This window comes from Scyliorhinus canicula, chromosome 12, assembly GCF_902713615.1.
Source record: "Scyliorhinus canicula chromosome 12, sScyCan1.1, whole genome shotgun sequence".
NCBI classification, from domain to species: Eukaryota; Metazoa; Chordata; class Chondrichthyes; order Carcharhiniformes; family Scyliorhinidae; genus Scyliorhinus; species Scyliorhinus canicula.
Window position 1 is genome coordinate 133,882,004 of NC_052157.1, and position 18,275 is coordinate 133,900,278.

An 18,275-nucleotide genomic window follows, 5' to 3' on the forward strand; every position below is an offset into this window, starting at 1 on the left:
TAGCATGGCCAATCCACCTAACCTGCACATCTTTGGACTGTGGGAGTAAACCGGAGCACCCGGAGGAAACCCATGCAGACACTAGAAGAAAGTGGAAATTCCACACAGACAGTCACCCAAGGTCGGAATTGAACCCGGGACCCTGGAGCTGTGAGGCAGCAGTGCTAACCACCGTGCCACATAACATGACTGTACTTTAAAAAAATTATTTCATGGGAACAGCTTGATGAATATATGTTTGCTGATGAGACTAGTGTCTAAGGTTGATGTGCAGTTATCTTCTACAATGGTAGATGTATGTCAATTAGCTTCTTTGGACCTCGATTCTCTTGATCCCCGAGAAACTCTAAATGGCAACTTGTATCTGCCTGTGTTTGTCTAGCAGAACCATATAATCGTAACTTGTGTATATATGATAAAGGACTGCATCATCTTTCTGGGTGAATCAGGCTGAACATAGAAGGGGCAAATAAGAAGTGAGGGAAAAAATACTAATCCGAAATGCAAGAAGGGAGCAGTAAAAGAGACCAGAGGCTAACATAATAGGGAATTCCCCAAGTTCTTCTGTAAGCATGTGAATAAAAGGGTGGTAAAAGAAAGAGTAGGGCTGATTAGGGATAAAAGAGGAGACATGCAGGGAAGCAGCAGATTCTAAATGAGTACTTTGCATCTGTCTAACAAAGAAACAGGATGCTACCCGGGTTGAAGGGAGAGAGAAGGTAAGAACATAAGAACTAGGAGCAGGAGTAGGCCATCTGGCCCCTCGAGCCTGCTCCGCCATTCAATTAGATCATGGCTGATCTTTTGTGGACTCAGCTCCACTTTCCGGCCCGAACACCATAACCCTTAATCCCTTTATTCTTCAAAAAACTATCTATCTTTACCTTAAAAACATGTAATGAAGGAGCCTCAACTGCTTCACTGGGCAAGGAATTCCATAGATTCACAACCCTTTGGGTGAAGAAGTTCCTCCTAAACTCAGTCCTAAATCTACTTCCCCTTATTTTGAGGCTATGCCCCCTAGTTCTGCTGTCACCCTCCAGTGGAAACAACCTGCCCGCATCTATCCTATCTATTCCCTTCATAATTTTAAATGTTTCTATAAGATCCCCCCTCATCCTTCTAAATTCCAACGAGTACAGTCCCAGTCTACTCAACCTCTCCTCATAATCCAACCCCTTCAACTCTGGGATTAACCTAGTGAATCTCCTCTGCACACCCTCCAGTGCCAGTACGTCCTTTCTCAAGTAAGGAGACCAAAACTGAACACAATACTCCAGGTGTGGCCGCACTAACACCTTATACAATTGCAACATAACCTCCCTAGTCTTAAACTCCATCCCTCTAGCAATGAAGGACAAAATTCCATTTGCGTTCTTAATCACCTGTTGCACTTGTAAACCAACCTTCTGTGACTCATGCACTAGCACACCCAAGTCTCTCTGAACAGCGGCATGCTTTAATATTTTATCGTTTAAATAATAATCCCGTTTGCTGTTATTCCTACCAAAATGGATAACCTCACATTTGTCAACATTGTATTCCATCTGCCAGACCCGAGCCCATTCACTTAACCTATCCAAATCCCTCTGCAGACTTCCAGTATCCTCTGCACTTATCGCTTTACCACTCATCTTAGTGTCATCTGCAAACTTGGACACATTGCCCTTGGTCCCCAACTCCAAATCATCTATGTAAATTGTGAACAATTGTGGGCCCAACACGGATCCCTGAGGGACACCACTAGCTACTGATTGCCAACCAGAGAAACACCCATTTATCCCAACTCTTTGCTTTCTATTAATTAACCAATCCTCTATCCATGCTACTACTTTACCCTTAATGCCATGCATCTTTATCTTATGCAGCAACCTTTTGTGTGGCACCTTGTCAAAGGCTTTCTGGAAATCCAGATATACCACATCCATCGGCTCCCCGTTATCTACTGCACTGGTAATGTCCTCAAAAAATTCCACTAAATTAGTTAGGCATGACCTGCCTTTAACGAACCCATGCTGCGTCTGCCCAATAGGACAATTTCTATCCAGATGCCTCGCAATTTCTTCCTTGATGATAGATTCCAGCATCTTCCCTATTACCGAAGGTAACTGGCACACTCGAGGAATTTACAATTGAGAAGGAGGCGGTGTTAGAAAGGCTACGTTACTTAAAATTGCTCAGGACTAGATGTGAATCATCCAAGGCTACTGAGGGAGGTGAATGGAAATTTCACATGCACTTTAGACACATGGGTGGTGGCAGAAGGTCTGAGAATTGCAACACACCCTTGTTCAAAAAGGGTGCAAAGATCATGCCGACAACTACAGACTGGTCAGTTTGATTTCAGTGGTAGGGAAACCTCTGGAAACGTTAGTTCCGGACAAGGTCAATAGTCACTTGGACAGGTGCAGGATAATTAAGGAAAGCCAGCATGAATTTATTAAGGAAAAATCATGTTTAACAACTTGCTACAGTTATTTGAGGTGCTAACTGAGAAGGTTAACAGACTTGTGAGCAAAATTCTAGTTCCTGGAATAAAAGGGGAAATTGGTACTTTGATAAGAAATTGGCTGAGTGACAGGAAACAGAGTAGTGATAAATAGTTGTTTTTCAGATTGGAGTTCCCATGGGGACAGTGTTAAAACCCTCCCTCTTCCTGAGATATATTAATGACCTAGACTATGGTGAACAGGACATTATTTCAAAATTTGCAAATGACATGATGAGGATTGTCTTTAACTTCTGAAGGACCTCAACATATTGATAAATTGGGTAGACAAGTGACAGATGAAGTTCAATGCAGAGAAGTGTGCTGGGATTCATTTTGGCAGAAAGAATGTGGCGAGAGTATAAGGAAAGGGTAAAACACTTAATGGGGTGCAGGAACAAAGGGACCTCTATATATGTACAGAAGCCGTTGTAAGTGGCAGGGCATATTGAGAGAGCAGTTATTAAAGCATATGAAAGCTGGGTTTTATTAATGGGGGCATTGAGTACAAGAGTAGGTCATGTTCATAGAATCATAGAATTCACAGTGCAGAAGGAGGCCATTCAGCCCATTAAGTCTGTACTGGCCCTTGGAAAGAGCATCCCACCTAAACCCACACCGAAACCCAGTAGTCCCACCTAGCCTTTTTGGATACTTAAGGGCAATTTAGCATGGCCAATCCACCTAACCTGCACATCTTTGGACTGTGGGAGGAAACCGGAGCACCCGGAGGAAACCCACGCAGACACTGGGAGAACGTGCAGATTACACACAGCCAATGACCCAAGCCAGGAATCGAACCTGGGACCCTAGAGCTGTGAAGCAACTGTGCTACCGTGCCACCCAACTTGAACTTGTATAGATACTAGTGGGCCTCATCTGGAGTAGTGCATCCAGATCTGGGCACCTTACTGCAGGAATGATGTGAAGGCATTGAGGAGAGTACAGAGAAGAGTCACAAGAATGATTCCAGGGATAAACAATTGCAGCTGTGAGGATAGATTGAAGAGGTTGGATCTGTTTTTCTTGGAGAAAAGGAGGCTGAGAGGAAACTTGATGAGAGGTATTTAAGATCCTGACGGGTATGCGCATGGTAAATAGTGAGAAACTATTCCCTCTCGAGTACATTAGGAACTGGAGGGCACTAATTCAAAATAATGGGCAAAAAGTGTAGAACTGATGAGAGGCAAGAAAAGTTTACTTGGAGGGTGGTTGGAGTTTGGAACAAACTTCCTGAGTGGGTGGTGGAGGCAGGTTTGATGGAGGTATTCCAGCGGTAATTGGATTATTAACTGAAAATAAAGAATGTGGAAGGTTACAGGGGTATAAGGCAGGAGAGGCGATTAGGTACAATGCTCATTCAGCGAGCCAGTGCAGATTCGATAGGCTGAATGGCCTCTTTCTGCACTGTAAAGATTCTGTGATGCAAGTAAGTCACCTCAGATAGAATTTTGATACCCATTGATGTGTTCCAAATCATAAACATGCCAGATCATTTATTTACTCTGGGTCTTTCCTCGTAGAGGTCTCACATTGCCCCAGATAAGACAGGACATCTTTAATTTCTCAATTTGTTGTCCCAAGCCTATGTCTTTGTTGGCTTGTCTTCTGTCTCTGATTATGGAATGTATCTTTTAGTGGAAGATTTCATGGTTTAATTGGAGCATAATGAAGAGCAGGAATAGGCAATATAACCTCTGAAGCCTCCTCCATCATTCAGTAAGATTGTGGCTGGTTTTGGACACAGATCTTTGGACTGTAGTGGAATCAGTCTTAGCCTTGAATATACTCAAAGACTGAGCATCCACAGCCTTCTTGGTCTGAGTACTGAGTTTATTTTTATAACATATTTAAGTAATTCTTGGATGACTTCCAGTGGTGGCTATGAGGTGAATGGTTGCACACAAGGTGGCTCCTGCTTGGAGACTTGGTTTCTTGGCCCATTTTTGCCTGGTTTACGAGCACGGTTTTGGAAAGAAAGGTGGAGTAATTGAAGTTTGTTGGTTTCTCCTCTGGTGTGGGATGTCTACAGTATACTACACGAGACAGAGGTTGAGTGAAGGCCCCCATGGAAGAAAACATGGAAAAGCCCTCCCATGTTGTCGATGCCCTCCCAATGGGCAAAGCAATTTGAGGTGGTGGTGGTACACATTGGCGTTACTTTGTATAGGGTGGAACAGCAGTTGGAACTGCAGAGAGGTGGAGGAGGTGGTCTCAGATCACAGTGGCCGGATTACTTCTTTGGAGGCAGAACTGGCATTGTTGGCGGAGGCCTAAAAGGTATTGAAGGCCAAGGTGGATGACCAGGAGAACTGGTCCAGGTGCTAGAATCTGAGAATTGTTGGGTTATTGGAGGGCGTTGAAGGTATGAATGCCACAGAGTACGTGGCTAAGATGTTCGGGAAATTGGTGGGGGAGGGGTTCTTTGAACCCTCCTGAGGTAGAATGGGCCCACCGGTCATTGCAACAGAAACCCAGATCTGAGGATCCACCGCGGGTAGTCATAATCCGCCTCCATGGGTATCTGGACAAGGACTGGATTTTTAAATAGACAAAGGCCACGCAAGAGAACAGGTGGGAGGGCCATCCCAGCCAAATTTATCAAGAAATTAGGGCAGAACCGGCAAAACAACGAATTGGGTTCAACAAGGCTAAGGCAACACGCTACAAGAACACTGTGCAGTTTGGAGTGGAGTACCCAAAATGGTTATGGGTCACGTTTGAGGATAGAGAACATTCTTTTAATGCTGGAGGAGGCAAATTACTTTGAGTAACAATGGCTTGGGGAAGATCTGATTGTGGTTGTTGGACGTTGTGGAGTTTTGAATTTTACATGTTTGTGTTTCTTGCCTCTTTGTGTTTTTGCTTTTATGTTTTCTATTTTTTCTTTCCCATGGTAGTATGGGGTTTCTTGTTTCATCGAAGGGGGGTGGTATGTGCAATTGATCGATGAGGAATTCAGAAAAGAGGGTTTTTGGCTTTTTCTTGTTTGGTCTTGTTCCCCTACTGGGGGCCAGCCTGCTAGCAGGTATGCTAGCTGGGAGGAAAGTAGGGGAGAGAGTCGAGCTGTGGCTGGTTACCTGGTGGGGGGGGGGGTGGGGGGGGGGGGGGGTATTTTTTGCTTTGTGGGTATTTTGTTACTAGCCTAGGTTGGCTAGGTTTTCTTTGTTTGGGGTGGGGCATCAATGGGTATCAAAATTCCACACGGGCTTCGTCTGTTCCCAGCCTTCTAGCCCTGATAAATGCCTCCTTTTTCTTTTTGACGAGGCCTACAATATCCCTCGTTATCCAAGGATCTCGAAATTTGCCATATTTATCCTTCTTCCTCACAGGAACATACCGGTCCTGAATTCCTTTCAACTGCCATTTGAAAGCCTCCCACATGTCAGATGTTGATTTTACCCTCAAACATCCGCCCGAATCTTTGTTCTTCAGTTCCCGCCTAATATTGTTATAATTAGCCATCCCCCAATTCAGCACATTCACTCTAGGACCACTCTTATCCTTGTCCACCAGCACTTTTAAAACTTACTGAATTGTGGTCACCTGATCCCGAAATGCTCCCCTACTGAAACTTCTACCACCTGACAGGGCTCATTCCCCAATACCAGGTCTAGTACAGCCCCTTCCCTAGTTGGACTATCTACATATTGTTTTAAGAAGCCCTCCTGGATGCTCTTTACAAACTTTGCCCTGTCCAAGCCCCAAGCACTAAGTGAGTCCTAGTCAATATTGGGGAAGTTAAAGTCTCCCATCACAACAACCCAGTTGCTTTTACTCCTTTCCAAAATCTGTCTACCTACCTATCTGCTCCTCTACCTCCCGTTGGCTGTTGGGAGGCCTGTAGCAAACCCCCAATGTTGTGACTGCGCCCGTCTTATTCCTGATCTCTAGCCATATAGCCTCGCTGCCCTCTAAGGTGTCCTCCTGCAGTACAGCTGTGATATTCTCCCTAACCAGTAGCGCAACTCCACCCCTTTTACCTCCCCCTCTATCCTGCCTGAAACATCTAAATCCTGGAATGTTTAGCTGCCAATCCTGTCATTCCCTCAACCAGGTCTCTGTAATAGCAACAACATCATGGTTCCAAGTACTAATCCAAGCTCATCTGCCTTACCTGTTATACTTCTTGCATTTAAACAAATGCACTTCAGGCCACCAGTCCCGCTGTTTTCAGCAACATCTCCCTGTCTGCTCTTCCTCAGAGCCATAATGGCCCTATTTCCTAGTTCTCCCTCAATTTTCTCACCTTCTGACCTATTGCTAGTTTTAAACCCTCCCGTGTGACACTAGCAAACCTCACGGCCAGGAAATTTATGCCTCTCTAGTTTAGATGCAACCTGTCCTTCTTATACAGGTCACACCTGCCCCGGAAGAGCTCCCAGTGGCCTAGATAACTGAAACCCTCCCTCCTACACCAGCTGTTTAGCCACATGTTTAGCTGCTCTATCTTCCTATTTCTAGCCTCACTGGCATGTGGCACAGGGAGTAATCCCGAGATTACAACCCTTGAGGTCCTGTCTTCTAACTTTCTGCCGAGCTCCCTGAACTCCTGCTGCAGGAACTCATGCCCCTTCCTGCCTATGTTGTTAGTACCAATATGTACAATGACCTCTGCCTGTTTTCCCTCCCCCTTCAGGATGCCCGCACACCCATTCAGAGACATCCTGGACCCTGGCATCAGGGAGGCAACATACCATCCTGGAGTCTCTTTCATGTCCACAGAAGCGCCTATCTGTGCCCCTGACTATCGAGTCCCCTATGACTATTGCTCTTCTGCGCTTTGACCCACCATGCAGAACATCAGAGCCAGTCGTGGTGCCACTGCTCTGCTGCTGCTGTTTTCCCCTGATAGGCTATTCCCGCCGACAGTATCCAAAGGGGTATACCTGTTCGAGAGGGGGACAACCACAGGGGATTCCTGCACTGACTGCCTGCCCCTTCTGGTGGTCACTCATTTTTATGCCTGCATCTTGGGTGTAACCACATTTATATAACTGCTATCTGTGACACTTTCCGCCACCTGCATGCTCCTAAGTGCATCCAACTGCTGCTCCAACCGAATCTTGCGGTCTGTGAGGAGCTCCAGTTGGGTACACGTTTTGCAGATGTAGCGATCCGGGACATTGGAAGCCTCCCGGACCTGCCACATCTCACAGTCAGAGCACTGCACCCCTCTAATTGACATTGCGTTAATTAATTAGTAAATTACATTTTTTTTTAAAGAAAAAAAAGTTACTGTTAACTATATGTTTCCCAGCATTAAATTTCTACAAATGTAAAGGCTAAATACAGTACTCTCCGATCTCTGGCTGAGATACCCCTCTAAATATGATTAAGTAATTAATTATGTTTAATTAGTTTAACAATGTTTAATTTAGGGCAGCACGGTGGCCTAGTGGTTAGCACAGCTGCCTCACGGCGCTGAGATCCCAGGTTCAATCCCGGCTCTGGGTCACTGTCCGTGTGGAGTTTGCACATTCTCCCCGTGTCTGCGTGGGTTTCGCCCCCACAACCCAAAAATGTGCAGAGTAGGTGGATTGGTCACACTAAATTGCTCCTTAATTGGAAAAAATAATTGGGTAATCTAAATTTATTTAAAAAAACAATGTTTAATTTTTAAATTTAGTGCAGGTTCCTTATCAGCCAATCCGGTCACAGCTTTCCTGTGACGTTACTTTTCAATCCCCCCCTCCCCCAGTCGGATCACTCAGAATAGCATAATATCTATCACTTGCATGTTCCCAAGCTGCTCCCCATCTCTCTCTTTCTCTCGCTCTCTCTTTCTGTCGCTCCCGAAAATGAAGGCTGCTGGTACCTGGGGGTAAGATTTTATATCACCCCTACCTTCCCAGGGTGCTCCCTGGTTTTCTCCCTGCTTCCCGGAATGCACTCTGGACCTCTCCCTGCTAATTACCAGTTACAAAGCCAAACAAAGGAAACAGAACAAAAAGGCAAACAGCACCTCCTCACCCTCTGTGCCGAATTACCACACTGCCCAAATTACCAAGTTCCAATTCCCACTCTGGCTGTGTCTCACTCACTCAGGCTGTGTCTCCTTCACCTGCGCAAAGCTTACTGAGCGTGCTTTGTGTCTGTCTTTTATCCAGTTAGGATGGTTACATGGAACATGAAGGGGGTTAAAGGTTCTGGGTATTTTCCCACTTGAAGGGTTTGAAGATGGATGTAGTCTTTTTGCAGGGAACTCATTTGTGGATTAGGGACCAGATGAGGCTAAGGAAGGGATGGGTGGGGCAGGTGTTAATTTTGATGTTGTGGGGCAGTATTGATCAACTGGAATGGCCTTCACAGCAGCCAGTATTTTGATGGACCCTGGAAGAAGGGGGGGGGGGGGGGGGGGGGGGGGGGGGACAAGTGCGATACGCGATAATGAAATGAAAAATGAAAATCGCTTATTGTCACAAGTAGGCTTCAAATGAAGTTACTGTGAAAAGCCCCTAGTCGCCACATTCCGGCGCCTGTTCGGGGAGGCTGGTACGGGAATTGAACCGTGCTGCTGGCTTGCCTTGGTCTGCTTTCAATGCCAGCTCTTTAGCCCTGTGGGCTCCGGTAGCTTTAGTGAACATTAGTGCACCGAATTGGGACGACACAGACTTTATCAAGAAGGTGTTGGCGGCCATCCAGGAGCACCAATTGATTACGGGTGGAGATTTCAATTGTGTATTAGACCCAAGGATGGATAGGCTAATTTTCAAGTCTTTAGGGGATGCTGAAGGAGCTGGCAGTGTTCATGGAACAGATGGGAGGGGGGGGGGGGGGGGGGGTTAGGGTGGTGGATTCGTGGAGGTTTCGATACCCAGGCGATGGAGGGTCTTTCTTCTCGCACGTGCACCGGGTCTACTCCCCGAATAGATTTCATTACGCTGGGGAAATCATTACTCCCGGGGGTAATGGGGGCTGGGTACTCGGTGATTGTAATAACGAATTGCACCCCACATGTGGATAAGTAGCTGGAGGTTGGCTGAGCCCAGGGCCACCATGGAGGATGACACAACGCTCCTTGCAAATGAGGAGCGTTGTGAGAAGGTTGCTTCGGGGAACTATGTGGGTTTTAACAAGAATGGGGAGGTCGCTCCACGTTCTGAGAGGCGCTGAAGGTGGTGGTCAGGGGAGAGATAATTTTGCAGATAGGGTTAAGGTTTGGAGGATGGAAAGGCAGACGTTGATTGACTGCATTCTGGAGGTGGACCGGCAATACTCCGGCCCAATGGTGGAGATGTTAGCCGGGAGAAAGAGGCTACAGATGGAGTATGGTGAGAAGGCCAGCCTTCACTAGTTGAGGCAGACACGTGGGAGATCGTGCAGGTTAAGGACAAGGAGGGAGGAAGGCAGATTACCACACCAGATGTGATTAATGGGGCATTTGATGCTTTCTACTGGGGGCTGTATAAATCTGAGCCTCGGAGGATGACATAGGGATAGAGCAGTTCTTGGATCGGTTGGACGTCCCGGCAGTGGAAGGAGAGAAGAGGCAGGGGTTTGAGGCACTGGTGGGATTGGAGGAGATGATGGACTATATTAGTTCCATACAGTGAAGGCACCAGGGCTGGATGGTTTCCCGTTGGAATTTTATAAACAATAGCTGCCTTGTTGGCACCACATTTATTGGGGATGTTTAATGACTCTGTCCTAGAAGAGGGGGAGGGGTGCTGCCGGCCACGTTGGTGCAGGCATCAATCTCTTTGATTCTGAAGAAGGACCAGGATCCCATGGAGTGTGGGTCTTACAGACCCATTTTCACTGTTGAATGCCGATGCAAAGATGTTGGCAACGTGTCTGGAGGAGTGCTTGCCAGGGGTGCTCTGAGGACCAGAATGGGTTTGTCAAGGGCCGACAGTTGTTGGTCAATATCAGGGGACTTTCAAATTAATTAATTATTAATCTTTATTGTCACAAGTAGGCTTACATTAACACTGCAATGAAGTTATTGTGAAAAGCCCCTAATCGCGACATTCCGGCACCTGTTTGGGTACACAGGGAGAATTCAGAATTTCTAGTTCACCTAACAGCACGTCTTTCGGGACTTGTGGCAGGAAATCGGAGCACCCGGAGGAACGCACACAGACACGGGGGAAACGTGCAGACTCCACAAAGACAGTGACCCAAGCCGTGAATCTAACTTGGGACCCTGGAACTGTGAAGCAACTGTGTTACCGTGCTTCCCCTGTCGTCCTCCTTGGGGAATGTTCAGAGGTAATTATCTCCATGGATGCAGAGAAGGCATTTGATCGTATATAGTGGAAGTATCTCTTCAAGACTATGGGACGATTTGGGTTTGGGCCAACTTGGTGAGACTACTGTACAGTGCCACTCAGCTAGTGTACGTACCAAGTGGTGAGTTCAGGGTACTTCTGTTTGTACAGGGGTACAAGGCAGCGATGCCCACTGTCCACGTTGCTGTCTGTGCTGGCATTGAGCCACTGGCCATCGTGCTTAGATTGTCAGGCAGGTGGAGGGGCACAGAGAGAGGGGTTGGGCACGGAGCACAGGATGTCCTTTTACGTGGATGACCTGTTGCTCTCTGTTTCAGATCCTCTCTGGTGTGGGGAGGATAATGGAACTAAGTTTGGGTCCTTCACAAATTGAATGTGAATAAGAGCAAGATTGTCCCTGTGCGTCCCCTGGGGAAGGAAGTGGGTTTGGGGAGACTGCCATTTAGGCTGGCCAAGATGAGGTTTAGGAATTTAGGGAGTTAAGTGGCTCACGACTGCACCTTGCTGCATAAACTGAACCTGGCCAGTCTGGTGGAGGGGGTGAAGGGGTACTTGAAGAGGTGGGATGTCCGTCTGTTATCCCTGGCAGGGAGAGTGCTGATGGTTAAATGAACATTCTGCCAAGGTTCTCATTTGTGTTTCAATGTCTCCCGATCTTCCTCCCTAACTGTCTGTGCGGAGTCTGCACATCCTCCCCGTGTGTGCGTGGGTTTCCTCCGGGTGCTCCGGTTTCCTCCCACAGTCCAAAGATGTGCAGGTTAGGTGGATTGGCCATGGTAAATTGCCCTTCGTGTCCAAAATTGCCCTTAGTGTTGGGTGGGGTTACTGAGTTATGGGGATAGAGTGGAGGTGCTGACCTTGGGTAGGGTGCTCTTTCCAAGAGCCGGTGCAGACTTGATGGGCCGAATGGCCTCCTTCTGCACTGTGAATTCTATGATTTAAAAAAAAAAAAAAATTTTCATTCGGGTTGATAAGTTCAATCTTGGTCTTTGTCTTGGGTCGTAAGACTCCCACGATTTGAAGAGCTTTCCTGCAAGGGAGCGGCAATGTGGTGTGCTGGTGCTATCAAATCTGATCTATTGCTGGGTTGCAAACATAGAGAACATAGAAGGCAGCACAGTGGTTAGCACTGTTGCTTCACATCTCCAGGGTCCAAAATTCGATTCCCACCTTGGTTCACTGTCTGTGCGGAGTCTGCACATTCTCCCCGTGTCTGCGTGGGTTTTCTCCGGGTGCTCCGGTTTCCTCCCACAGTCCAAAGATGTGCAGATTAGGTGGATTGGCCATGCTAAATTGCCCTTAGTTCCCAAAAACATTAAGTGGTGTTACTGGGTTCTGGGGACAGGATGGAGGCGTGGGTTTAAGTAGGGTTACTTTCCAAGGGCTGGGTGCAGACTCGATGGGCCGAATGGTATCTTTCTGCACTCTAATTTCTATGGAAATGCGAGGGTGAATGAAGGAGTCGATGCCAACGTGGGAGCAGATGGCGAAGGCTTGCTGTGTAGGTTTGTGTCGAAGAGCATTGGTTATGGTCCCTCTTCTGTTTTCTCCAGCCAGGTACTCTCCGAGCCTGGTTGTGGTGGCATCTCTAAATATTTGGAACCAATTTAAGCAGCCTTAAGTTTGGAGCAATATCATTACTGTCACCAATCTATGAGAAGCATAGATTTGTGCCACCTCGAATGGATGCAATGTATAAGATTTGGAAGATTGAAGGGGTTGAGAGCTTCAGGGATTTCTTTGGTGAAGGTAGGTTTGCACGACTGGAGGAGATGGTGGAGAGATTTCAATTCCCGAGGGGGGAGTTCGTTCAGGTATTTGCAGGTGCTAAACCTTGTTCCCCTGGTTACCGGGACCTATACTTATAGTCAGGATGCTATCTCAAGGCAGCACGGTAGCGCAGTGGGTTAGCACTGCTGCCTCACGGCGCTAAGGATCCAGGCTCGATCCCGGCTCTGGGTCACTGTGGGGTTTGCACATTCTTCCCTTGTTTGCGTGGGTTTCGACCCCGCAACCCAAAGATGTGGAGGCTACGTGGATTGGCCACGCTAAAATTGCCCCTTAATTGGAAAAAGTGAATTGGGTACTCTAAATTTATTTTTTTTAAAGGGATGCTATCTCGAGATGAGACTGGGTGGGAAGATATCCAATATATATGAGGGTTGTTGGAGACAGGGAGAGCACTATAGGAGGAGCTGGGGAGGAGAGATGTGGAGCGAGATCTTGCATAGGATGAATTCCACCTCATCATGTGCCAGGCTGAGGCTGATACAGTTTAAAGTAGTTCACAGAGCGCATTTAACTTGAGCACGCATGAGTGGGTTCTTCCCCGGATTAGAGGATAGGTGTGAGTGTTGTTTGAGGGGGCTGGCGAGCCATTCACACGTTCTGGCCCTGAGAGTTTTAATCTCAACAAAGGAGACTCATGTTGGAGATTGTGGAAATCAGGCTGGAGCTGTGCCCATTGGTGGCGATCTTTGGGTGTTGGACTCGCTGGCGCTCCAGGAGGGGAGGAACGCTGATGTCCTAGCCTTTGCCTGTGAATAGCAGAATCATGGCAGCTGTAGGCCACTTAGTAGGATTCCAAAGAGTCGAGCCAAGATCTGGGATGATGGCAGTCTGCAGTTGTGTTGAGAGTGAACTTTTAAGAATTTCTGAATGAGCAAATCACGACCATGTGAATATTCTAATCTACATGAGGTTTTGTTATAGTAAACATATGAACATTATAGAAAGTTAGATCCTGGTCTTGCCTGTGTTTCACAGTTATTTTTCTTCTAAAGCTACTAATTTGTAATTTTGCAAGAACTATGTCAACCAGTAGCTTACCAAATAGGCAAAATATTGAAAGGTCTCATGGGGAAAATTTGTTATTTTGTGACTGTCGCAGGTCTCTAAAAGGAAATACTTGCAATGGGTCAGAGGAGTGGAAGGCTCAGTGTTTAGTACGTGAAAACTGAAGGCTGTGGGGTAGCAAGCCTGGGTGGAGGCAGCAAACTGATGTCATCCAGGGAGTTTGAGGAACGTCACTCGTGCAAGAAGTCTGCCTGGACTGGTCTATATGTTGGTCCATTGTTGTAATGATGTTTTGTGTAATTCCTAAAGACCGTCAAATTGCTTGAAGGTTGGGTCAATTAGATAGTGGTGATGAATATAAGAAATTGTCATACTTTATAGTTTGTATTTTTGCAGTAACAAAAACCTGGGTTAAATGCTTGCAAATAGCATCTCTGCCGGAGGTGTGATTAAAAGTGAGGTAATCAGTGATTTTTGCAGGTGAAGTGTTCTGCTATTGGATATTAAAAGCCATTTTACCTCGTTGCAGATATAGAGCAAATGTAATTTTGTATCCATTCGAGACTGGCTGATCAAATCAAGGCACATCTTGGAACAAGAGACAAAAGAATGCTGTGTGCTTTGAGTGCAGAAGGTGTAGCTAATGGGAGGGGCCAGGTCTGTCAACACAAAAGTTGCTTCCAGGGCGCTAAGCTGAGCAGAAGGTTTTCAGCTTGTTCCTAAAAGAGGTTTTTCTCTCCAAGGACTCTGCACCAAGATAAACAAGTAAAACCTGGTTGTTAACTTTATACATAGTGGTATTTGAAATATATGGGTCGATTAATTGGAGTGTAGAGGCAGGTTTCAGAAAGCAAGCTGAGATGTTGAACCTGTTAATTGTAAATCTATTTCTTTGTATTATAGGCTAGGGTTTAAAAGTACATCATGGCATTCACCTGACCCGCAACTTTAAATAGATTTTGGTTGTGGAGAGCACAATGGCCCACTGTACAGGTGTGATGCAACGGAGAGCTAAACTATGTTTAAAACAAAACAATGTTTATTCTATGAATCCAGTTAACATTTTATAAACGCACAGTAAACATTTTATCAACTACACACACTAATACTTTCCCAAATGCAATATTCTATAGGTAACCCGTAATTACTTCCCAAACAACATCCATAAGTTAAACCCGTTTTAAAATAAAGACAGCAGTTTTAAATGCTCTGCAGAAACAGGTTTTACTTTGAAATCATGAATGTGCTACTGAGCCTTTATAAGGCTCTGGTTAGGCCCCATTTGGAGTACTGTGTCCAGTTTTGGGCCCCACATCTCAGGAAGGACATACTGGCACTGGAGCGTGTCCAGCGGAGATTCACACGGATGATCCCTGGAATGGCAGGTCTAACATATGATGAACGGCTGAGGATCCTGGGATTGTATTCATTGGAGTTTAGAAGGTTAAGGGGAGATCTAATAGAAACTTACAAGATAATACATGGCTTAGAAAGGGTGGACGCAAATAAACTGTTTCCGTTAGGCGAGGAGACAAGGACCCGTGGGCACAGCCTTAGAATTAGAGGGGGTAAATTCAGAACAGAAATGCGGAGACATTTCTTCAGCCAGAGAGTGGTGGGCCTGTGGAATTCATTGCCGCGGAGTGCAGTGGAGGCCGGGACGCTAAATGGCTTCAAGGCAGAGATAGATAAATTCTTGATGTCGCAAGGAATTAAGGGCTACGGGGAGAATGCTGGTAGGTGGAGTTGAAATGCCCATCAGCCATGATTGAATGGCGGAGTGGACTCGATGGGCCGAATGGCCTTACTTCCACTCCTATGTCTTATGGTCTTATTATTTAGCTTGTAGAGAGAGAGATCATTATACAACTGCTTGCTTTGAATGCAGCTCTTCATCTCTGAAAACGAAACCAAACACACACTGCAGCTGCCAGCTCAAAAACAAAAGTGAAAGACAGACAGCCCAGCTCCACCCACACACTGACATCACTGCAGCTATTTGATAAACACCCATTTCTTAAAGGTTCATCCACCTGACACTTTGTTGCTAATGTGCTTAATTCTGTGTTCAAATTAAAGTTTGTTTTAATATAAAAACTGTTTACTGGTCACTGTTATCACTCCTGTGGTGCAGTAACATTTCTTCGCAGAGTTCTGGTCTAGATCCCATAACAATAGCCAGAATATAGAACATACAGTACAGAAGGAGGTCATTTGGCACATCGAGTCTGTACCGACCCAATTAAGCCCTCCCTACCGCCCTATCCCCGTAACCCAATAACCCCTCCTAACCTTTGTGGTCACTAAGGGCAATTTATTATGGCCAATCCACCTAACCTGCACGTCTTTGGACTGTGGGAGGAAACCGGAGCACTCTGAGGAAACCCACGCAGACACTGAAGCCAGAATGCTATCCACTTGTGCTGCCCGGAGGGGTAGAATTCGAAACCGAAAATGCTGGAAATTCTCAATGTGTGTGGCAGCATCTGTAGAGAGAGAGAAGCAGAGTTAACATTTCAGGTTGTGACCTTTCATCAGATCAGCTGGCATATTGGACTTCTCCAGATTAATATACATTTTGCTGGAGTCTATATTGCAACTAATCGTAACTTCAAAGTCAGTACTTCACAGCAGATCTGACAATTGCCTTATGATCCAGTTGAATTTCTATTCCACATTTAAAAAAATGCTTTCACTGATTGTGTAATATGGTTAGTGTAGTTCGTTAGAATTTGAAATAAAAGGTGATGGTTTACCTTTTCTTGCTGAGTATAACTTCAACCTTTTTTTAATGAGGGGGAAATCAAATTAATCAAGAAGGCCTTTTGGATGACTGTACTAATTTTGGAATTTAATGCTGTTTTCTGTGACTGTTCTTGTATGATGATAAATTTCTTTGAGTGGCTTGCTTTATCAAAGAGTTACCATAGTGACTTAGGTTACATAGAACATACAGTGCTGAAGGAGGCCATTCGGCCCATCGAGTCTGCACCGACCCACTTAAGTCCTCACTTCCACCCTACCCCCCGTAACCTAATAACCCCATCTAACCTTTTTGGTCACTAAGGGCAATTTATCATGGCCCATCCACCTAACCTGCACGTCTTTGGACTGTGGGAGGAAACTGGAGCACCCGGAGGAAACCCCACGCTGACACGGGGAGAACTCCGCTGAGTTCGCACAAACAGTGTCCCAGTGGGGAATCGAACCTTGGCCCCTGGCGCTGTGAAGCCACCGTGCTATCCACTTGTGCTACCGTGCTGACCACATGTGTTGGAAATGTGTATTGTTCTGTGGAAATAAATTGCAAGTAGTTGAAAATTTGAGAGTATTTATTTCAGACCTGTATTGACCAATTTTACTGTAGAAATAATGGTGAGGCTAATGTCACTAATTGTTATTAAAGTGTAAATTGGACAGCAACTACACGTATAGATAAAAACAGAAATCAGGATGTTGTTGTCTGGGTTAACCTGGCCCTCCAGCAACTGTTATATACGTGCAGACACAGGGGATGGTGTAAAATTCCTGTATTTTTGTAATATATACCCATGAAATTTGCCAGAAAAAAATTAGGCCTTGTTTCTTGTCCATTCCTATGTAAGTAAATTTTTAAGATGTTGTAAGTCTTGAGTCCTGCCAAGCAAACTTGTTTATACTGAAAATTAATTTCTATGAATATGGAATTATTGAAGAGTTTAAAAAAAAATTAAATACATTAAAACCTTAAAAACATTATTTCTGTTGTGCGCTCTCTCATAATTTCTTTCTCTTCTGATTTACCAAATAATAACTATTCTAACTGATGCTGCCCAGTTTAGATTGCATACTGCTTATTAAAGGTTCTTCATTCTGGTTCAGGAAATTCACAGTTGTTTGTACTGTAACCTGTCCCTGAAAGAAGCTTAAATAGCTTTCTATTTATAGTAAGTTCCAGTGCAAAATCCAATTGGAGGTCGGTGTGCTAATACAATCAATAGCTAGCATCATTCATTGGCTGCCAAGAGCAAAGTCCAGCCCATCATTTGCTGTTAACCAATGTTAACAGTTCACAGCATGCAGATTGATTCTTCTGTCTTTCACCTGGCATATTTCCAAAAATATAGCAGCTCTTTGAATAATGTGACATTTGTGATGAACAGGAAAATCATTTTGCTGTTTCTAATTTACCCTGGTGATGTACTATACATAAGGTTTGTTTTATTTTGTTAGAGAAATATGCGGATGTCCTGGACCCTGATGAAGAGCGCAGAATGCAGATAAAAAGACAGGAACAGGCCACCCGCTCTGCGAGGATGCTGTATGTTTTGCAGCAGCAAGTGAGAACTGAGATTAAATGTTACTAAGTATATAGTTGATTGTGATCAGTTTTTCCATTGCAGATCAAATCCAGGTGACACAATTTGCATACTTATTAAATGGTGCATGAAAGGTCAACAAGTCACATGAATTTGTCACTTGCAAAAACATAATGACTCGGGCAGCATGGTGGTGCAGTAGTTAGCACTGCTGCCTCACGGCGCCGAGGTCCCAGGTTCGATCCCAGCCCTGGGTCACTGTCCGTATGGAGTTTGCACATTCTCCCTATGTTTATGTGGGTTTCACCCCCACAACTCCGATGTGCATGGTAGGTGGATTGCTAAATTGCCCCTTAATTAGAAAAAATGAAATAGGTACTCTAAATTTAAAAAAAAACTTAATGACTGTATAATACATGTTTATTTGGATAGTTTTATTTATTTGGATTGCACCATTGT

At 45.3% G+C, this 18,275-nt stretch overlaps 1 protein-coding gene across 2 annotated transcripts in view; it reads left to right on the plus strand.

Moving 5' to 3' along the window:
• kiaa0753 (KIAA0753 ortholog) overlaps window positions 1–18,275 on the plus strand; it is a 74,761-nt gene that overhangs the window by 4,029 nt on the left and 52,457 nt on the right. For both annotated transcript variants that reach the window (XM_038814211.1, XM_038814210.1), the window contains one exon: window positions 17,731–17,837. In XM_038814211.1, coding sequence (XP_038670139.1) covers window positions 17,731–17,837 — 107 coding nt within the window. The remainder of the gene's footprint in view (window positions 1–17,730; window positions 17,838–18,275) is intronic.